We start from the raw sequence: 23,422 nt of genomic DNA on the forward strand, positions 1-23,422 counted from the left end.
GCCACGAAGGAAAAAGGAGGCTACACATCGAGGCTTTTGAATGCGCCCTTCGAAGGCTGCAGCCCCTGAATTGGGACACGGCTATGTATGATATATATATTTTAAATAAAGTTGAAGAAAAAAAAACGTTATCATAGTCATGAGACTGTCTTTATGGTGCATTCTGGGAACTGTATTTTGGCGAGTTTTCATTTCTCATTCATTCTCGCTGACAGTAAGTCTAGAATAAAACTCAACCTCCCAGAAACACCGCGTTCACTCACACATTATTCGATTGGCTTGGTACTTCGTTTCCACACTGTAGGAGACACAGAAGTGTCAGATTTATTTAGTTTGATAGAGAAATCCCCGGTCAGGTTCAGTTTGCAGGGAATGAAGAAAACTAATTACAAAAGAAGCTGTTTTGTAGCGAATGGTCTCCAACGCAGCGGATAATTACAATGCGTTTTGCCGATATAAGGAGTGGCAGTCGTGCTAAGTAACTGGTCTCTATTTTCAAGCTAGCAGAAGATGGAATGTACCTTAACTGTGTTTTATGCATGGAAATGATGCTAATACTTTAGCTTTAACCAGTACCAGCGAAGTCGATGTTCATATTTCGCCTCACTGTCACCGGATGCTTTGCTGTTATCCAGTTGGTTAGCTAGTTTAGCTTCTTTCAGAGAAGCTCCGGCCATGGAGGAAGTTGATAAAATTCTGATTCACGCCCTAAAACAGGTTGGGACGTAAGTATCAACAACAGGGTTTCATAAATGCCAAGCAGTGCACTGTGATCTTAAAAGTAAGCATAAGTTACCGAGCTGACATGTTTACAGGCTAATGGGAAGTTTTCCGCTCAGTCCTGTGTTGAACCAGCCCCAGTCATATGATCATGCTGTATGTGGGTTATTTGAAGCTTGTGTGGATACGACCAGCTTTGTAGCAGCTAAGAGTTATTTTTTTTTTGTCTTCGTGTCCCGCAGGGAAGTGCCTGAAGAAATTAATAGCGTGAAACAGTTCAGTAGTGAGCTGATAGTAGAGGCGGTGGTCAGATGTATTCGGGTGATCGATCCTGGTCTGAGCAGCACGCTGGCCACCTCCCTCCCTCCGGGTATGTCTGCCCGCTTCAGAGTGGGCATGAGCCTGGCACAGGCCTGTCAGGTAAGATATCTGAATGGAACTGTTGTCCCCTGTTATCACTGGCTGAATCCAGTCAGGCAATTGGCAGTGTTCAGACACAAACACTGTAAGCAGTTGTCTACTTAAAGAGTTTGTGCACAACTAGTTCTTCGCAACAGGAATCATTAACTGGTAGAGAAAGTACAATTAGGAACCCCACCTACACGTTGTTTCTCTTTTCACCATGGAAAGAAGAATGTGAAAAAAGCTGACAACCTAGTTTTTTCCAAAACAGTTCAATGTAAATAAAACGCAGTGATAGACCCTGATGGTTTTAATGCCATAGCTTATCTGCTGTTTGTATGAGAATTAAAAAGTGTGATAGCTCTGGGTCCCAATGATTTTCTGTCTCTTTGTTTTACAAGAGAGAAAGAGTCATCTTCTAGTAGTGATGTTTTTTTTTGTTCTGTAAAGATGCTGTGAGTAAGGGATTGATCAAAGTTATTCAAGATGACTTCTAACATCGTTAGTGTGCATCTTTCCACCACTTCCCCCAGTGTGTCCAGTCTGGCTCCAATTACAGAGCTAGTTTATTTTTAGGATGGGAGATGTTATCAGAACGAGAATGTGATCAGCTCTAAGCTGTGAGCGCAGTGCCATAACCTTGGCTCTGTCCTAAAACTCTTCGCTCATTTCTCATGCTGAGAGGTGAGGTGAGCCCCACTTACTGCAATTTAATGCCGCAGTTTTCATGAAACACTGCAGAAATGAACTGAAATGAGCTTTTTCTTGGCACTGTGCACACACTGAGCGGCTTCTCTCTGCTGAATCTGTAACAACAAAATGTGGCACAATAAGTGATCTGACGGTAAATACAGTTTCGGGTTCTTCTTTATATTGTACAATCCAGCTGTTCCACATAGATGTCAGGTTTGTAGGGAAAATCTCCTCCTTTAGATAAATCTTGCACCACACCTGAATCCTAATCCTCTGAACCCTGTGCTCAGTGCGGAATGATTTCTATCAGAAGCATATTGATTTTCCTTTATCTGAGCTGACGCACTGTTTTCAGAGAAAAACATTTGTGTGAAGTCTGAGCTTACACTGAATTATTTTGGTTAGCAGGCCTGCAGCGGCTCCCTCACACTCCCTCTAGATTTTTCACGCTGCTCCTGGGAGAATGTTGGTTTTTACTGAAGTGAACTGCCTGCATCTTTGTATGTAAACTACAGCACATTGTTTGTAGATCACCTTGCAAATTTTGGCCCACTTTGCCTCATAGGATATAGAATGAATCCTAAGGACTGCAGTAGTTCAATGGACAGTACTGATGAACACTGATAATGCTTGAGCACACTTAGTTAATATTGATCATTATTATAGAGCTTATACGGCGGTCTGTGCTCTTTATGGAGCAACGACTCCATAATCCAGCTGTATGATGTTCAGCTGTGAGTTTAACAGGCTGTTTTTTTTTTTTTATATATATATATAAATATATCAGGCAGTTATGACAGGAAATGAAAAAGGAATAACAATGAAAATGCTTATTTTGTTGATGTTTTTATGAATGGTCAGATGATCCTTTGCAGTGGGATGGAGCTTTCTCTCCCCCTTTCATAAAGGATTGTCCTTGAAGAATTAGAATTAGTTACTGTGTGGATCTTTTCGGGGTTTTTCTTGCATGGTTGAATTTGACCTTCCTTTCATGAATGGATCCTTAATAAAATAAATGATTAATTTTACAGTTTCCAAGTTACATGATCTTTTCTCACTTGAACCCACTGAGTTTGGTTTTGTCAGCATTGTCTGTTGTATACAGATATTTCTATTTTTCATTCTTCTCATTACTAAAATTTGTATCAATAAATATTTTTCTTAAATTGTGAAATTATTTCTTTCTGAGTGATGAACCTGTTCTGTCTTTACTTTTGAAAGATTCTACCTTCCTGGGATCCTCTTTTTACACCCAGTCATGAGTGCATTATTTATTTTTGGCTGAGCGTTACACAAATTTAATTCCCTTGTTGCTTGTACCTCAGTGTCTCCTGTGGTAGTTAACACATTATGAATGAAGACGTGAATCCTTGGAAGTGTTCCATCAGGAAGGACATGCGATGTAAATATTTACCAAATAAAAGATGAAAGAAGATGTTTTTCACCTCAGCTGTAAAACACTGATGTTTATGGGTATTGTCGACTCGTGACCCTGTTGGGCAGATGAGCGACGTGGTTATCCAAGTTTGTCAATGCAATAACTTGAGAATCAGGTGCCGTCTGAGTTGAAATTGATAACATCAGTGTATCTACTAAAAATCTCAGATGAATTTGAATTTGAGTGACCTCGACCTCAAGGACAAGGTCAGAGGTTAAAGTTTCTGAAAATCTTGTGAGTGCGATAACTTGAGTATGAGGTGACATAAGATTTTAAAAGTATACCACTCGGATGCTGAGGGGTACTGCTGGCTGCTGCCAGTATTGTCTTTGTACTATTTTAAATTTAATATAGGCTTCAAATGATTTATTGCACAGCTTAACAAGTTATAGCCTGTACTGGAGTTTTGGCTTATCTTTCTCATCAGGTGAAATTTCTAAATTGTTAATGACAACTGAGAAATTCAGTGAGTGATGAAGCAAATAATGTTCACCGAAGATATAAGAGCAAAATTGCGTATTATTAGAAAAGTACAAAATTAGCTTTCTGTTGTCTCAAAGTAAATTCTTATTTTTCAGGACATTGGATACAAAGGAGAGCTAGGATACCAGACTTTTCTGTACAGCAGTGAACCAGAGATCCGCTCCCTGCTCATGTTTCTGGTGGAGAAGCTGCCCAGAGAAAGTGCTGAGACTTCAGACCAGCCGACAGGTGCACTGACACAGTTTATCTCTGGCATACACATAGTTTCATATAATATTGGAGATATAGACTATATTGTCTAGTAATTGTTGTTTTACTTTAGCCTCTAATGTTAGATGTAATTAGAGTATTATGAGATACAGCTACAGGTAAATTCAAAGGTCTTATTTTGTGAATTTTTTTTCTGTCAGTGCAAATCTTTTTGAGACACTCGAGTAGAAAATGTCTCTGACATTCAGCAGACATTAAAACAACCCACTGACCCAGGCAACCTGATGGACAGACAAAGGCTGTTGTTGTGTTAACTGCCTGAAAAGCACGAGGCCCTCATCAAATGGCTAAAAAGAGAACTGATAGAATAAGGTCTTGGCACTACAGGCTATATGAACAGGGGCAAGGCCATAAAAGGCTTTATATCTTATTAATAACATTTTCAAATTAATTCTACATTTCGCTGGAAGCCACAACAGAAGTGATTTGCCAATTCAGCCAAGTTGTTGAATGTTGTCATCCTGCCGGGCAGGCAGACAGGTGGCTGACATAAACAACCCAGTTTGTGATAACTTGAGATTAAAGCGATGTAGGAGTTTCAAATTGATGCCGTAGTTTTGTCTACTAATAGCTAGAACATACAACTTTGACAAGTATGAAGCTCAGTGACCTCCACCTCAAGGTCAGGGTTCAGAGGTCACGTTTTATGAAAATCTTGTGGATGCGATAACTCGAGAACTAAGTAACGGAGGAGTTTCAAATTGATACCATAGGTGCATCTTCTAGAAGGCTGAGGGGTACTGCTGGCTGCCACCAGTATTTTCCTTGCTGTTATATCTATAAACCACGTTTGTAGTGGCGATTCTGTGAGGACTAGGGATGGAAATTGAGAGCTGGTTCTCTACAAAAATAGATTCCCAGTAGTCCAATTCCTTGTAATTGTTAATATGCCTGCATATCAATCCCACTTATTGGTTCTTACAGTCAGCTGATTTCAGTCTGTGTGTCAGAGGAGAAAAATAGTGGCAACACAACTTCAGCTTTTGATGAGCAGACAGATTGCAGCCTGTGTTTCTACCTGGTCGTGTTTCTACAGTAGAATCACCTACTTTGAAGTGTCTTTGTTCTGGTTTTACATCTTTGATTTGTTAATTGATAAGTTATTGATAAATGATATTGATAATGGACTCAGAATCGCCAAATTCTTATCAATTCCCACCCGTAATGAAGAACAAATATGTGTGAAAAAAGCCAAACAAACAAAAAATGGTTGTTCTTGAGATCAAACATATCTTGGTTTTTAAAAAAAAATCATTTACATATATATGTATATACAGGTGCAGATAGGACCGCCTTACTGGAGGGTAAGTGGTATGACGCCCGATCTATAGGGAAGTTTTGGGTTCGGGAGACATGAGCAAAGGTAGCTATTTCCAGTGACAGGAAATAGCTAAATAGTTAACACTCTGTGGAATGCTAAGCTAGCTAGCCTAAGAAGGCTGAGATATGCCCTGAAGCGAGAAGAGGTCTTTGAATAACGGTTATGCAGAAAGACCATTTAGGGTTGGTTGCTCTGCCCTGTCGCCAAGTTTCTAAGTAAGTATATTTCTAAAGGTGACTTTGACATGGAATTCTCACCAGATGTTGGTAACAACCCATCCAATCACCACATGCAAGGAAATCAAACCTTAGATGTCCAACAATTAAGTTCTGTAATAATGAGAAATAACACAGGGACTGAATTTACTGAAACTTATTGAATACATCATAAAGTAGCATTTGTTGGTGCTGATAGCTTCAAGATGCCTCCTGATTGGAGAGGCTAGTTGCAGCATTGCTCAGGTGTGATTTTGGCCCAGTCTTCTATGAACTCTGAGCTTTAGTTCTTAAAATTTCAGTAGATTCAGATGAGATGATTGTCTGGGCCATTCTATTAGCCGAGTTTTCCTCGGCTGTGTTTGGGATCATTATCTTACTGAAACGTTCACCTCGTTTCATTTCCATCATCCTGGTAGATGGCAGCAGATTTTTATCAAGAACGTCTTGGTACATTTTTCCATTCATCATTCCTTTAGTTATGTGAAATCCTGTAGCTGAAAAACAGCCCTCATGATGTTCCCACCTCCAAATATCACTGTTAGTATGGCATTTTGGGGTCATATGCAGTGTCGTTTGACCTCCAGACTTTATGGTATATTATGACATCCAAAGAGTTCTATTTTGGTCCCATCAACAGGGAATATGCTCCCAGTATTTCACAGGCTTGTTTAAATGTCTAAACTTTGAATGTGCTTCAACGTGCTCTTTCTTCAGCAGTGGAGTATTGCATGATGGAGCATGCATGCAGGTCATGGCGGTGGAGTGCATCACCTGTTGTCATCTTTGAAACGTTGTTTTTCTGTCCAGTGGTTCTTGTTTTAGCTCCTCTGTCTGAAATCTTGGGGGCGAGGGGGGTTGCCTGAGCCTTTGTGATTATTACTAGCATTATTACGTTGTGGTGGGATTGCTGTCATTCCTAATCGCTTCCACTTTATTAAAATACCACAAACAGTTGACTGTGGAATATTTATTTGTGCAGGCGGCATCCTGGAATTCAATGATTCATTTGTGAAATGCTACATTTTCTTATTTTGAATATTGGATCAATTTGAAATTGATGACAGTAGCATGTATCAAAAGCTAGGACGGGGCCATGTTTACCCCTGTGTAGCATGCTCTCCTCTTTTAACAACAATTGGTTAATATAGACACAGGGACATATCTACGGTGGCCCCTAGAGACAAAGCACGTACAAACCCCAAAACACTTGCAAACCCCAAAACACTTGCAAACCCCAAAACACTTGCAACTAGGGGCAGTGTTGAGCTCGATTTGCAAAATAAACGGCAAGTTTGTCTGTATGGGACGGTCTAGTCTCCGTCGCGCTTCCCAGGTTGCCTAGCAACCATGATACTAACCGCTAGAAACGTGTCATACAACTTGGTTTGACAGAAATGAAGGAGAACATATTTTGTTCATTTGTTTGTTTGTTTCTACAAGAGCTTTGTGTGATTTGATAAGTATCTGAGGCTGAGACCACAGGACAGTAAAACATGATTTTTGGGCTTCATTTCTGTACTGAACAGTCATTTAAGATTAGTTAGTAAATAAGAATTAGCTGATGTTGTTCATGAGACTAAAGTCATATCACTTTGGTAATGTAAATATAATATGGCCAATATTATAGTTATTATATTAATCATTATTAGCTATTACAGCAGTGAACATGAACTCTGTGCCAAATAGGGCTGCTCAATTAATCGAATTTTAATCACGATTACGATCTGGGCTTTCAACGATCATTAAAAATGACTGAGCCGATTATTAGCCCCTCCCTCATGCTTTACTCTCGCGCTGCTCCGTGTGGCAAATCAAGCGCACTACTCTGCATTTCGAACACGCGTCACAACAATTAAGAGGACCCGAGGGAAGCTCGGAAAGCTAAGCAGAAGTTATTTGGAGAGGAGTGGACTGCCGTTGGTTGAAAAGAGAGGTAAAAAAAAAAAAAAACTTCAGTGGTGTGGAAACATTATGGGTTCGCGGAGTCAGACGTGGATCAAGTAGACACAGTGTGTAAACTTTGCTATGGTGTCGTAGCTGCACCACAGAGCAACACTGCAAAGTTTACATTTTTCATTTATTTCTTTTATTGCAAACATTTGCACTGTTATCAGTATTTGCACACTATTTTATATTATTTTTTAAAGTAATTATTCAATACATTGTTATTGTTAACCCTTTAAAGCCGGTCAGAGCAGCATGCTCGTTTTGTATAACTATTTTTAAATCCCTGTAGAACCTGAACCGCTAAGCTAGCACAATAAATTTTTTTCCATATGAAACCAGAGGAGTTGTACTTACATCTTATGCCATCAGCTTGTCCTAGGTCACGGTTTCCTTCCACATATAGCTTTGCAAAAATTGCATAAAAAGCGCTTGCAGGAACAAAAACATAATATTCCAGAAACACGCTTTGCCGATCCGATCAGCTGTTCTTAACACTTCCCACATTGAAAAAGACGTCAACGCGAACTATCGCAAGTGACGTCATTTTCGCGGAAAATGTAGTTTTTTACTTGTAGGCCTTAGAACTCGAATTGCACTGCTGGAAATAGTTTATTTTGATGCACATGCACATTCTTTGCAAATTTGCATCATAGGATTGTTTTTTTGTTTTTCCTGCAGTATATAAAAATTGCTGTATCTCCAAAAATAAAACTATGAAGACACTCAAAATAAATTTCCTGTGGTGGGAAACTATTTTTTGCAACTTTTTTGTATTTAAAGTTTTGAGGGATAAGCCTCTTAAATTTCTCCAAGTAGAAATATATGTAAAAAAAAACAAAAACGATTTTCAATTTTTTTGTAGTTTATTGCACTTTTTTGCAATTAATGTAGTTACTATGGACTTAATACATACACATTTTTAAAATATGGGCTATAACAGTTGTATTGATGTATAGCAACTTGAAATGCTCCCACAAATGGCACTACAGCATGTAAAAAAAATATTATAAGCTCTGGCGGACTTGGTTCTATGGTAGATCTTAAAGGGTTAAATAAATATCGTCAAATAATCGTGATCTCAATTTCAGTGAAAATAATCGTGATTATCATTTTTGCCATAATCGAGCAGCCCTAGTGCCAAATACTGAGCTTCAGTACAGATTCAAGTTGCAGTTATTTATATGTCTTATCACCTTAAATCTTCACTCAAAGACAAGTATCTTTGACAGTGTGTATATAGGTGTATCATATATAAGAGACAAATGTTGTTCCTTCAGTATGTTGGCATTACTAAATTTGGCTCATTGCTTACTTATATTTATAAAAAGAAAATGTACGAGCTGTGATAACTGTTTCTGATAAAATGAAGAGTAGACTGATATATTGAATATTCCTTTATTGGGTGAGAAAATCATACCATGTCATAACTGCTTTAAGTCATACAGAATAGATATCAGAGCCTTAAACAGGCTGACTTCTGCTAAATGGGTCAAACTGGGCAGAAAGTATGCAAACACATAACATCCTTACAGAATATGATGTAACACTATAGATCAACTTACCTCAGAATATATAAAGCATATAAACAATTACAGCAATATGATGCAACAAACACAGGAGTGCTACTAATCCCAAATACTCAAAGCTTCATAGAACTGAAACAAACATTTATTTTAGGTCCATTCTGCTGCTGATACATACTTTAGGTTTCTGAATATTAAACTTGTTGCTGCCTTTCATAGTGTGTAACTTGAAGGCCCTGAGTACTTTCTCCCACACTGAAAACACTGGAATGATATAATTATTTGAACATTACCTAATAAGACTGATTCAGGACAGACAATTAGTTATTTCAAACTTTTCTAGCAGTCCTTCACAAACAGGGAACAGTCTGTCTATTCTCTCCATCTGTCAGCTGGCTCTTCCTCCTCCTCTTCCTCACACACTGTTGAGTTTGTCCTGGTGGATCATCAGGGATGCAAAGCCTCACAGATGATGTGCAGCAGTGGGTCCCTCAGTCTGTCCTCACTCTGGACACTTGCAGTTGTCACACATGGAAATCAAATGTGTGATAAGCTGCAGGATTCAAACACAAGTGTAACTTATAAATACATGTTCATACTTTTATTCCACAATCAGAGAGAAAGAAAAAGAGAGAGAGAGTGCAGGACAGACAGACAGGTGACAGTCTCGGGTGTATACACTGCTACAAAACAGCACAAAAGAAGGAGGATTTAGTGTTTGTGTTATTACGAATCAAGAAGAGTTCCCAGATGGTACAGTGGACACATGTGTGACCTTAAAATGCGGCCTTCAAGGCTGCAGACCCCAAATCCGGTCATTGGTACTTCCTGGCTTGTGTAGTAGGTTGTTACTAGGTAACTTTGACTACGATGACCTGGATGACTGAGAACCTTCACAGACATGTTACTAGGTAACAAAAGCTCAACACTGCCCCTAGCGTCCTGGAGCACTTCCGTTGTTTTTTGGAATTTGCATGTGTTTTGGAGTTTGTACGTGCTTTGTCTCCAGGGGCCACCGTACATATCTGGTTTAATAGGCGTTTGCAGATCTATGTGATGGGACAATAACGTATTCATTAAAGGTTCAGAAAGGTCACAAATGACCTTGTGCTTAGTGAATACCTCAGGTAGCAGACACCAGAGAGAGAAGAGGAGCCATGATGGAAGGACAGGTCCCTGCACGACAAGCGGCAGGTAGAAGTGGCTGACATCCAGAAATCCTGCTAGTGGCTGGACAAAGCTGAAACATCTGTTCCTGTATACTGTTACATTTTTTATATTACACCTCTAACCATCCTCTCTGAGATTGATTTAAGTTGTTATTGGAGATATCATGTCCAAATGCTCCCTGACTGCTGATCTTTTTCGGTGGATTTATAGTGTGCTTACGATCTCCTTGCAAGCTCATAATAATCCTCAGAATAACCTCAGGTCCAGTTCACACAAAAAAAACAATGTCAGCGTCTTTTCAAAAGCTTGTATCACTTAACAAGGCAGTCATGTCATTTCAGAGAATCAGGACCTTGTTTATCTTTGATCATATAATATTCTGAAGAATGATTCGGGCCTTGACACGGGCTTTATTTGGACACGCCCCCTTTACTCAGGACAGACCTCGGGCTTCAGTGTCAAAGATAATATCTCTACTTGGTTTAACACACAAAATTAAAGCAGGACCAGGAGCAGGAAAGATAACCAGCAACAACGCTTGCAGGTGGATCTGTGGCCTGTATAATGTCTGACGGCTAATTATTGAGTGAGCCAAGGTGCCAACTGTGGGTAACTGGTGGCAGCTGAGTCCTGGAGTGAGAGTGGAAGTTTGTCCAGTCAGTTGAACTCCAGATCTAGAAGGAACATTCTGGTCCTGGAGTGCTAGACCAGCTATTTATTCTCTTGACGATATTCGAGGATGTGTTTTAGAGTTTATCTAACCAGTCTACCTGTTTTGTGAACCTGGGACCAAATCCCCCTGAGATACCCTCTGAGGGGTATTTGGCATGTTGTTACAGACCATTTGGTCCTGGTACAGAGCTTGGTCTGCATTGTCAGCCATAAGTTGGAGTTGTTCTCAGTGGGTGTTGCACTCTGCCAGGGATTTGTTTATAATAAATTTTATGGACAGAATTTTTAGGCGTAGCCAAGTGGGAGAAGACTTCCACTCAGAATCTCTGCTTTTTGCAGATAATGTGGAAGTGCTGGCTTCATCAGGTGGTCCCCTCCAGCTCGTACTGGAGTGGTCCGTAGTCGAGTGGGAAGTGGCAGTAATGAGAATTAGAACCTAAAATAACACTCTTAGGGTGCCCCTAAAGGGTGCCCCTCCCACTCTTGGATGGGGACAGGTTAAGTGGAGAACTGTGTTTAATCTTGTAAACTTGTCTTGTTCATGTGAGAAGAGAGGGGAGATTGGCAGGTGGATCGGGGCAAAATTCAACACGAGTAAAATCATAAACTACCTACCTCCTATTACCAGTTTTATTTCACTTTTTTATGCCAGTTAGTTTGTATAGATACATAACTGTACGTACTAGTGAGTAATTTTAAAGTGAATTTCTGCGACCCACCTGTAGTAACTTTGTGGCCCAACAAGGGCCCTGGCTCACACTTTGGGAACCACAGCTGTAGAAGACGACACATTTTTCTGCTGTGGATTGTTTAAAAAAAGTGATGTGATCATGATGTGGACATGACCGGGGCACTTTTCATCAAGGACGATGCATTTAAGTCACCCAAAGCTTTGGTTTTTGTCTTCCTTTAGGGAAATCAGTGGTACTGGAGAGAACCATAGCTGCTGCGATCAAAGCCCATCTTGCTGTACCTTGGCTGCCTCCAAAATGCAGACTACCACTAAACTGTGAAACACAGGTTAACTAATGCCCCATTCTGCTCGTTGTTATATGCTATAGTTTTAATTTTGTTTTTGAATGTATGTGTATAATTATGACTGGCAGTGAGTGAGACTTTTGAATTACATTTTTTGTGTCTTCATGGCATCAGTACAACGTATAAACTATGAAATAATTTATAATATTCTTATAAATAATAATAAAGTGGAGCTAAACATAGCTATGTTTCCTGAGTTAACAGACAGCCAGGTAAAGATCAGTTTTGTTTATAAAATGTTTTACTTCTATTTTCACATGTATAGAGACAAGGAGTCATGCACAGCTTCCACGTCCAGCCCCTCAGCCTAACAAACTGCACTAAAGGCTCAAGCAAGAGGCACACAAAAGGTAGTCCTCTTACTGTACACACACACACACACACACACACACACACACACACACACACACACAGTGTGTTTTTTCCTACTAATTATGAATAATGAAAATGTTCAGTTTGCCATCACACTTGCAGTGAAATCACTTCTGAAAAGTTTTTACAAAAGAGAAAGTGTGAGTGAAATGTAAGGTGTGCTGTGTTTGCAGAAGTGAAGGACTACCAGCGGGACGTTCTCTCCCCTGTCACCGCCCAGATTTCCAGTCAAGCTTCTGTGGTGGCGTCCATACTGGAGCAGCACACAGCTGAAATAAGTGCTGCTCAGGAGTGGGACAACGAGTGGAACAATCAGGGACTGTTGTCCCGCTTTACTCCACAGGCAAATATTCACACAGTCCTATTTGAATCTTAGAGTTATTTGCTTCCTATTAACCTAATGTTACTAATGCCAGTACAAAAAAATGTCCAAAAGTTCATTATTTTGTAATTTAAATCAAAAAAGTTAACTTGGATATATTGTATCAACATTTAAAAATATTCATGCCCTTTTTGTTTCATTATTGGCTTGTAGTAAGTCAGTAAGTAATGTCTTTTTGAATGAAACTATGAAGGTTTTTCACAGATTTCTAATCTTTTGAATCACACGAGTCGATATAGTATTAACTATACCCTGTTGAGTATGCTCTGTCTAAATGCACCAAATTTGAAAGTGTTAACTCCTTGTACACCTCTGTATGAACATGTTTATTGGATGTTGTGTAACAGGAATATTGCTTACGGAAATTCACCCGGTTGCATAAACGGATCGAGGACCAACTGCGTTCTGCTGCCCTGCCCTCTTCTCATAGTGCCTTTGGTGTTTCTCGCTCCACCTCTGACCTGTGTGAGCTCCTGCAGGCCTTCAAAGGCTCCGTTCAACCCGGCCACATCCTGACCAAGGGCACACACTTCACCCACACACAGAAGTTCAACTTCACACAGGTAGAGACCTCAGCATTGTTTAAAACAACTGCATACATACAGTTTGATCCTCACAAAACTCTTAACCAGTGAAAACATTTTTTTCAGCCTAATTTACACTTTGTCCAACAAATGAATGCATTCTGATTGAAGTTTGACCACCTCAGCAAACCTAAAACAACCTGCTTGACAGTTTGAATTCTTTTTTTGTGGGGCATTTAACACATCCTGTCTTTGAATCTGTAAGTTTGGTCCTGAATGTATCTCTCAGGTCTCACAAAGCCTACATCACATCCTTCAGCCTGTGTAAGAAATTTCACTGAAAAAAGAAACTTAAAAGTTGAATGATTGTGTGGTTTACTTCTACCACACAGCCTCTCTTTCCACTACTAAATTAGATACAGATAACAATAAACTTACCTTTACACGTCATTACTTTGGGCTCAGTAAATTGAAATGAAGTTTTATTTCAGTAATGCTGCAAACTAAGTGCCTGAAAACTCTTTAGAATTGCTTTTGTTTCTTATAACAAGAAAGATTTTCACTGTAGTTCTAATAGCTCCTGAGTTGAGCAACTTCCTGATGGATCCTGTCTGTGACTCCGTATGTTTACAGATTCAAACAGGAAATTTTAATGCAAAGTTTGTTCTGTGAAAGTACGCATTGTTACAACAAATAGACTTGGCCTTTGCTCTGTAGAGTTTACATGTTCTCCCCGTGCCTCCAGGTACCCTAGTTTTTTCTAAAGACATGCACCAACTACATGTTTTTGTTAATTAGTAGTTGTTAATTAACTGGAGATTTTAAATTGCCCATAGCTGTCAGTAGTTGTTTGTCTCTGTGTTAGCATGGGCAACCTGTCCAGGGTGTAACCTACTTCCCCCTTAAAGCGTGTGTGTGTGTGTGTGTGTGTGTGTGTGTGTTCTACAGGAATTGCCTCCAGTAGCAAAAACCATCCCGACTAATCATCAGTCAGAGGGGGATGTACAGCTGGGTCAGCAGGAGGAGTTGGCTTACCTTCAGCAGCAATTCCAGCAGCTTTGCAGTGAGGTTGACCATCTAGCGGCAGACATGAAGCACATGAGTGTTACCAGCGCTCAGGTAAGCTCACCTAAGATGAACCTGATGGACTGGTGGCAGTCAATAGTTACTTTTTTCTCTTTCTCCCGTTTTCATTCATAAATAAGAACTGAATACACTGCAAAGATGTCATTTACTCTAGTCTCTTTCTCCTGAGAGGAAACTGGAGTGTATAGCTGTTTTTCCTACTTATCTGAAATGGAGAAGTCATTATTGACTAAGTTGATTGAATTGTTCATGTTACAAATGTGTCTTTCATATCTTACTTCATTTTTTCCCTTAAGTATTGCTACTAATGATAGAAAACATTTGGTGAAAGGTTTCAATTAGAGGAACGAGGGACAGAAGGCAAAATTTGTAAGTGATTTTTAAAGAGTTGCTCCAAAGAGCTCGTTTGTCACCCTTTATTTTGAATTATGTAATGTCCACTTAGACATTTAAGCGTTTTAATTTATTTTTGCTTTTGTTTTTTACTTTATTCTAAGTTGTTTTTCATGTACCTCAGTGCTGTCCCAGCATTTTGGAATAAAAGAAGTGTTTTTCTCAGGTTGTCTTCAGTAGGCTTTAAAAGCTGGTGACGTGGGTGATGTAATCACGAGGGCTAAATAAATGCCCCTAAGCAGCATCTAGGAACGTCGACGGTAATGTCTTGTGTATCCACCAGGGGGAGCAGCATGGACGTACATTCATTTGCAGGCTTGCTACACTATATGCTTAGACCTTTTAAATTTGTTCAAGGATTCTGTAATTATATAATCATATTTACATTTTATATTATAATTATAATAGAATCATAACGTTGAGCCTTTCTATAAAACATACGTATTTGATTGCAGCAATTAAAATAGAGCTTGTCCACACCGAACGAGCAAGACAGAAGACGGGAAGTGACGCTTGCACTCTGTGATTGTTGCTGATTTATATTTCTGAACATGAAAGCGTAGAACAGTTATTTACCTCCACTGCTAATGTTCTTATATAAAATGCAAAATCAAAACGTAACGTGAATTCGTTAATTGATGGATGTTGCAACACCCAGCAAGTAATGCTATACAGATGGGCAGGCAGAGAGCACTGCTCTGGCACTGTGCATGTAAAAGCAACTTCACATTCTCCATTTACATTTGTTTCATATGGCAAGTCGCCTGTACGTAACTTAACAATCACCAAAATGTTATGGCAGTGGACTTTTGTTCAACTCAACACTAAGTATGGAATGAAGAATTTGAAAAATATGACACTTCCCAGTTTGTCTTGTTTCAGCTCGAGCATATCCAAACATTCAGTTACCTCCAAGAACAAAACCCTCACTGTTGGAACAGACGTTGATGAGTCCTGCGAGTTGCAAGGGCCAAATGATGTCATCTTACATTAAAGAGAGAGAGAGAGTGTAGAGGGTTTTTTTTAACACGACGTCAGATGTAAAGCTTGTAGAGAGATGATTCCTGTATTTAAGGATTACAATTTGAGTCATTATGAGATGTAACATGCATCAGAGTGTTTGGTGGCTGAAAAGCTGGACAAACTGCATGAGCTATACTTCCCATTGATCTCAACTGGTTCAGTCAGACATAACCAAAGGGCTGAATGTGGCCGTACAATGCCCAGGTTTGCTCTAGATTTATAAAGTAAGACGAAGATCAACAAGGATGACAAAATCCATCTGTCGTTCTCTCTATAATCTTTTGCTTATCTGGAGTCAGGTTGCAGTAGCAGAAGGCTAAATAGGATATTTCATATTTCCTTTGTTCCCAGCAACATCTCAATGGGAAGTCTACACCAGTCTAGAGGTCAGGGGAGTTAAACAGATCTGTCTTGGCGGTTTGACGTCTGTAATCCATAACATGGTGAGAGTTATGGGTTGCAACATGCGTAGGAGTGGTAAATTCTTCGTTACCACTTCTTGTTCTGCTTCCTTTTCTTTACTCCTGACACTGTCAGTCTGTTCATCTCACAGACAGAAGTGACAGTATACTGAAAGGTGCTGACAGAAATGTAAGAACCTGTGGAGGATATGAATTGTCACAATCTCTGAAAAGAGCAAAATGAGCACAAATGATTGTTTCCTGATTCAAGATTCACAAATATGCACGGCGACGTGGCTAATGATGTAACAGAATAACCTGTAGATGCATATAATAATATCATTTTTATTTATTTGTGGTGTGGTGCAGGTGTTGGATGAGTTGAAACAGAGAGAACTGAGAAACTCTGAAAAAGAAGAGAAAATCCAAGTGAAGAAGAAAACAATTGATCTTCTGCCAGATGCAGATAATAACCTGCTGAAACTTCAGGTAGGAGCTGATGCTTGATGTCACCCAGCCAAGCAGGTCTCACAGATCCACTATATATATGTGCCTTCCTCTCTGCAGGCTCTGGTAGAGGCCAGTGCCAAGCGAGTCGTGAACCTGGCATCTCAGTGGGAGAAACACCGTGCTCCACTCGTTGATGAATATCGCAGACTCAAAGACATCTGCAGCAGCAAAGATGTATGTCGTGTAACAGGCCTTTTGCTTTTCTTTAACAATAAATGTACAGTTTGATCATTTTTGTGTATTTTCCGCAGGTGGAATCATCCAAGAAGCTGTCCGAAATCAAGTCTTTGCATGAAAAGATCCGTGTTTCTACAGAGGAGGCCAAGAAGAAGGAAGATGCATACAAACAGCTGGTATTGAAGATACTAATTACATTTTTATTGGGGTTGACATAGACAAATTTAAAAACATTAAAAATGATTTTAATTTGTAACGTTGAGTGGTTGATATACCTTTAAATAACGTGAAAATTGTATTTTCTAAGCCTGAAAAAAATGTCATGAGAAAAGGCAAGGAAATTTGCTCCACAGATCCCTTTTCTAAAGTAGTGCATCTCCAATACATCAAATTAGGTCATTCATTCTTTGAAGCTTGTTTCGTAATATAAGGTTTATAATGGTTATGGCAAGTAGTTGGAAGGATTAGTTTGCAAAATATGTGTTTTGGCTGCTGAATGTAATAAATGTGCTGGTCTTTTGTCCCCGTTTGCTTCTAACGTAGGTAACAGAGTTAGAAAATCTTCCTCAAGATGCGTCTCGCTCAGCGTACACTCAGAGAATTCTAGAGATTGTCAGCAACATCAAGAAACAGAAGGAGGAAATTACAAAGGTATGTTTAAAACCAAGAACTGAAGGAATCTTAATTAGTGATTTTTACATGTCCTATGACCAGACCAGCAGTCTGCATACCTAGGTTCCTGATTTTTATACACCTGTGGCCATAGAAATTATTGAGCTGCATGAATTCGATTATTTGGATGGTGCGTGAATAATTTTGGCAATATAGTGTATTTCTCCCAGCTTCTGTTTATTGGCTCCCTGGGATATCTAGGATTTAAAGTCCTTTGCACATAATACAAATGGTAAATGGTAAATGGCCTGCATTTGTATAGCGCTTTTCTAGTCCCTAAGGACCCCAAAGCGCTTAACACTACATTCAGTCATTCACCCATTCACACACACATTCACACACATTCACGATGGCAAGCTACATTGTAGCCACAGCTGCCCTGGGGCGCACTGACAGAGGCGAGGCTGCCGGACACTGGCGCCACCGGGCCCTCTGACCACCACCAGTAGGCAAACATGGGGTTAGTATCTTGCCCAAGGATATTTGGCATGCAGCCAGGAGGCAGCCTGGGATCGAACCACCGACCTTCTGATTAGTGGCTGACCTGCTCTGTCACCTGAGCTACAGCCACCCTATAATACAAGATCTTGAATAAACAGGCCCGATCTTAACTTAATGTCCTCAGATATCACCCCATATCTTATCACCCTAGCAGAGTACTTGTTAGGGCTGGATCAGGTAACCCTGAAGCAGTACGCCTGGGCTGCTGCAGGCTCACTCACCATTTCTTCTTCACTCATCTAGTTATAATAGTGTGAATGCCTCAAGGCATTCACACTATTGAGATCCTGTTTCTCTTTAAACTTTGTTCTTCTACCTTATTGTGTGAATGCTTCACAGGCATTCACACTATTGAGTTCCTGTTTCTCTTTATACTTTATTCTTCTACCTTACTATTCTAGTTGCTCAGACCTTTGCTGGTTAACTACTCCCTTAGTTTTCAGCTGATTTTCACCATTCAAACTTTAAACTGTTCAGCTCTTTCCGCTGAAGCGTGCTATATCTTTTGGCGCTCATACCTTTTATACTTTTTGAGATATTAAGCTTTTTATGCCATTTTGCTGAATGGGACCACATTAGCGGGTTCGAATCCCGCTTATGGCAACATTTTCTTCAGTTAACATTTCAACAGTTTTAACTCTTTTCCATGCAAATTTCAGCTTTTTCACCTCTTTTTAGCAGAATTTTCAGTTTTTCACTACTTTTCAGCACAAATTCCAGCTTCTTCAGCTGTTTTTAGCACAAACTTCAGCTTCTTTACCTCTTTTCAGCAGAAATTCTGCTAATTCACCTGTTTTCAGCGCAAAGTTCTACTTCTTAACCTCTTTTCAGCAAAAGAATTCTGCTGATTCACCTCTTTTGAGTACAATTTTCAGCTTTTTCACCTCTTTTTGGCACAACTTTTAGCCTCTTCTGCTCTTTTCAGCACAATTTTCAGCTTTTTCACCTCTTTTCGGCACAATTTTTAGCCTCTTCTGCTCTTTTCAGCACAATTTTCAGCTTTTTCACCTCTTTTCAGCGCAATTTTCAGGTTCCTTATCTTTTTTTTGTTTGCTGAACCTTCAGCATTTTCACCTCTTTTCAGCACCATTTAGCTTCTTCTGCACAGTGAACATTTTTTCTCTCATCATATCTTTGTTTGAGATCAGAGCTGGTTTGGCTCAATAGGAAGAGCAGCCGCTGTGAGATCTAGTGGCGCAGGTTCAAATCCTACATGTGACATTTGCTGCACATCTTCCCTGCTTGCATGTACTCTGCTTTATTGACACTGCTTAGTGTACTCTTATATTCCAGTACAAGGCATTCACACTGCATTTTCGCAGGAAATGCAACTTTTTCTAGTTCTAGTTGCTCCGACCTTTGCTGGTTAACTACTTCTTCAGTTTTCAGCCGATTTTCACCATTCAAATTTTCAACTGTTCTGCTCTTTCTGCTAATGCCAGCTATATCTTTTGGTACTCATAACTTTTATACTTTTTGAGATATTAAGCTTTTTATGCCATTCTTTTGGCCCATTTTACTGAATGGGACCACATTATCAGTGTGATCACCAGCTTAGCTCGCTGAGCTGAGCCTTGTTTTAGCTCAGTAAGATGAGCAGCCGTTCTCAGAGCGGGAGGCCCGGGTTCAAATCCCGCTTAGGACAAAAAAAAAAAAATTCAGTAAACAGTTCAACTTTTTTTTAAACTCTTTTCAACACAAATTTCAGCTTCTTTACCCCTCTTCAGCAGAATATTCAGTTTTTCAACTCTTTCCAGGAGAAAGTTGAGCTTTTTCACTATTTTCAACACAATTTTCTGTTTCTTCTGCTGTTTTCAGCACAAAGTTCAAAAGTTCACCTCTTTTCAGCACAATTTTTGTTTCTTCTGCTCTTATCAGTGCAAATTGATTTTTTCATTATATCTTTGGTTGGCATCAGAACTGGTTTGGCTCAGTAGTATGAGCAGCCGCCGTGGCGAAGGTTTGAATCCTACCTGTGGCGATTGCCACACATGTTAGCCTGCTTGCATACACTCAGCTTTCTCGACACTCTTCACTGTACCCTTTCAAATACAGCCATCTTTAGCAAGCAGTTCAGCTTTTACAACTCTTTTCAGCAGAAAGTTCTGCTTCCTCTGCTGTTTTTAGCAGTTTCTACTACAAGACATTCACACTGCATTTTCGCAGGAAATACAACTTTTTGTAGTTAAATTCTGTCTTGCTTCCATAGTGTACTTTTTGTCCTCTGCTCTCTTCTTTTCCCCTCACCCACAACAAGTAATGGCAAATGTTTGCTTCTCTCTGAGCCCGGTTTGTAGGAGTCACCGTGTCCTCATGAGGTCTTTTGATTGTTTGGGTTTTCTCTCTGTTTTTACCCCTCAGCCATAAAAGGTTGATGAGGTCTGGTGTACAGGCTGGCAGGTGGCGTGAACACTCAAGTTTGTGAATGCGATAACTCTAGAACGAGGCGACGCAGAAATTTTGAAACGTGTACCAAAATCCTAGAGTGAAGGTTTTCAGTCATCCAGGTCATCGCAGTCTAAGGAGTTTGGAAAGAGAAGCGTCTGGACTTTAAGTTTCTTGAAGACGTTTCACCTCTTATCCGAGAAACTTCTTCATTTCTAAGAGCAGTTGGTAGAAAGAGCAATCACACACGAGCCAAGGTTTAAAAACGGGTGTGGGTATACACCCTGGCTCGTGTGACTAGGCAGAGGATCAGTAAGGACACTCCCATAGGGCTTAAAAATCTGAGACTCTCCACCAGTTGCTCTTAGAACTGAAGAAGCTTCTCGGATGAGAGGTGAAACATCTTCAAGAAACTTAAAGAAGTCCAGACTCTTTTCTTTCCAAGCTCCTTAGACAGACCATATGTGCATCTACTAAAAATCTCATACGTTTGAATTTCAGTCGAGGTCAAGTTTTCTGAAAATCTTCTGAATGCAAGATCTCAAGAAGGGAAGTCATGTAGGACTTTCACATTCGCACCATGTGTGCATCTGCTAAAATCTCAGACAAGTTCAAATCCTGGTGATTTGAAAATCTTGCACCTTAAAAATTCAGATTTAACACTGTTCACTTTCCTTTCAGATTTTATCAGACACTAAGGAGCTCCAGAAAGAGATCAATAATCTGACTGGAAAACTAGACAGGACATTTGCTGTGACTGATGAGCTGGTCTTTAAGGTAGTAGAGAATTTTTATTTTCACAGGATTGGAACTCTTCTGTCTCATTGTTCAGAAATGTTATGCATAATTATGAGGATGATTTCTTTTTAGCATTTTACCATTTCTCAGCAAATTTTTTTTCTTCATTGAACAAATGTTTAGTAAAAAGAGGTTTGAGTTCTTCCCAGCGATGGGATAGATGCTCTTTAATCTTGTCATTCCCTGACTTGATTGTTTTCTTTTTTTCCAGAGAAATCAGTTGCTCCTGTGTTTATTTTGTCAATAAATATTTGTCATGTATGATTTGTGTAGGATGCCAAAAAAGACGAAACCGTCCGCAAATCCTACAAGTACCTGGCAGCCTTGCATGAAGTATGTCACTGTTTGTCTGTGTATCATATATTACTATACCCTTGATGACTATCAACAACAAATGCTTTCATCATCTTTGATTCTTCTGTAGAACTGTAATCAGCTAATCCAAACCATTGAAGACACCGGTACAATCCTGAGAGAGATTCGAGATCTCGAGGAGCAGGTAGGATTTATAGTTCGACTGCTGCAGTGTTGATTGCTGTGTTACATTGGAATAGAATCAAAAGTCAAAGTTGTCCAGCCTGGAAAGAGCTGCGGGATGTAGTTAACTGTGACCCGATGAGCAGGATGTTGAAGGCCGTGGTAGAAAGGATAGGTGAGGTTGAGCAACCCATTGCAATGCCTTTTCCAAGCTGATGCCAGCTGGTTGTGGCCTCTTGAAGTGTAAAGGTGGCGACTGCTTGGCTGTACTCTGAGGGGATGGCTTGGGACTTCCAGGCTATTCTCATCAGTTTCCAGAGGAGCTTCAGCACCATGGGACAGTTCTTGTACACCTTATGAGGCATGCCATTTGGTCCTGGTGCCAAGGCAGCTTTATTTACCACAAGATTAATTTCAGACCATTTGGGAGGCGCAGTATCAAACCTGAAGACTGGCTCAGTGAGACGAGGCACATGCTTGTGCGAAGTGGGGTGTTCTCAGGGTCACATAATTGAGTCTTGGTGTGCTCTTCAAGGTCCTGCTGGGTGGCAGCTTTCTGTTATTTTTCTCCTCCAGTAGACTTTTACACGTATTAAAAAGTGTCCTGAAAGAACCTCATCCGCTCCTTTCTCTTTCTTGTTTCCGTGCTTGTGGATCCGCTCTGCCCTCCTCAAGGTTAAAACCTGCTCTTGATTTGGACCCAAAGTAGCTGCCTCTCCTTTATAAACTTAGAAATCTCCTGCTCAGGTCACCCTTTTCCCCGAGGATGTTCTTCCTGTGGGTTATTGCCTCAAACCTCTACCCACCAATCCCCACAGACAATGCTGTCAAAGAGGTTTACAGATTTTTCTCTTTAGTTTAAATATTTAGTCTTAGCTGAGAGTTTTATTCAATACTGTATTTATGAAAACAAACCAACAAGGAAAAAGTATTAGACTTGAAATTTGAGGGCTATTAGTTGACCAGCAACAGTCACAGATTGCTGAGGTCTTTTTGTTTGTTGTTGTATTTGCTAAGCTACATTATACCTGTAGCAGGTCCATAGTAGGCACACAGTAATTATATTTTTATCCATGTTTGTCTTTAGTCACCACAGGCAACATGTCTTTTAAAAAAATCTTTGGTCTTTTGGTCATTTTGTGTTATTCTCTGTTAGATTGAGACAGAAAACGGAAACAAAACTGTGGCTAACCTGGAGAGGATTCTGGAAGACTACAAAGCGATTCGACAGGAGAACGCTTCACTCGCTGCCAAAGTGAGAGAAGGATGAAAGTACAGCTCTGCTTTATGAGGCTAAAGTGAAAACATGAATGGGACTGAAACAGCACTTCAGCTGTCACACTTAGATGTTTGTCCATTAATGTGGAGACCCGCTTTTCTTTGAAAAAGACAAAGTGTGTTTTGGACCACAGGAACTCTGTAATTGAAATGCATGCCATGGATGGACAAATAGGTCAGTAGATGGAAAATGTTGAATTTGTACTTGGTGTGCCTGGGGGATGATTGTTATGCATTCAACTGAAACACGACACTGGGCAGCAGCAGGTGCTGTCATTTATAACGATACATGAGACATCATAAGATGTTGTGATTGAAATTTAATGTTTTCCTTTGACATTTTAAAACACAAGTAACTTTTCCATTTTCAGACCTTCAGTCTATAAGTTGTCATGATTTCATGTGAGCTTAAGTTGAGCGAATGGCATTTGAATGTAGTTAATCTGTCGTCCATCAGCAAATTATTGTATATATGGTACCAGCCTAAATAAAGATGCCTTACATGCTTGAAGATACTGTGATTTTTATTTATTTATTTTTTAAACAAG

At 39.8% G+C, this 23,422-nt stretch overlaps 1 protein-coding gene across 1 annotated transcript; it reads left to right on the forward strand.

Annotated features, from left to right (window-relative positions):
• The first annotated feature begins 251 nt into the window (after window positions 1–251).
• On the forward strand, window positions 252–23,385 carry ccdc22 (CCC complex scaffolding subunit CCDC22). Its single transcript, XM_082520245.1, has 16 exons — window positions 252–725; window positions 963–1,140; window positions 3,832–3,964; window positions 11,771–11,877; window positions 12,161–12,245; window positions 12,441–12,610; window positions 12,997–13,212; window positions 14,122–14,292; window positions 16,446–16,565; window positions 16,644–16,760; window positions 16,838–16,939; window positions 17,307–17,414; window positions 21,003–21,098; window positions 21,393–21,452; window positions 21,544–21,618; window positions 22,753–23,385. The coding sequence occupies exons 1-16, from the start codon at window positions 676–678 to the stop codon at window positions 22,864–22,866; spliced, it is 1,902 nt and encodes a 633-aa protein (XP_082376371.1). The 5' UTR covers window positions 252–675; the 3' UTR covers window positions 22,867–23,385.
• Window positions 23,386–23,422: the final 37 nt, after the last annotated feature.

Source organism: Aulonocara stuartgranti (assembly GCF_965226115.1).
Source record: "Aulonocara stuartgranti genome assembly, chromosome: 20".
Lineage (NCBI taxonomy): Eukaryota > Metazoa > Chordata > Actinopteri > Cichliformes > Cichlidae > Aulonocara > Aulonocara stuartgranti.

Coding starts and splice junctions, on each gene's coding strand:
- ccdc22 (XM_082520245.1), top strand. CDS start 676: ATGGAGGAAGTTGATAAAATTCTGATTCACGCCCTAAAACAGGTTGGG. Junction 726..962: donor GCCCTAAAACAGGTTGGGAC/GTAAGTATCAAC, acceptor CGTGTCCCGCAG/GGAAGTGCCTGAAGAAATTA. Junction 21,619..22,752: donor TTCGAGATCTCGAGGAGCAG/GTAGGATTTATA, acceptor ATTCTCTGTTAG/ATTGAGACAGAAAACGGAAA.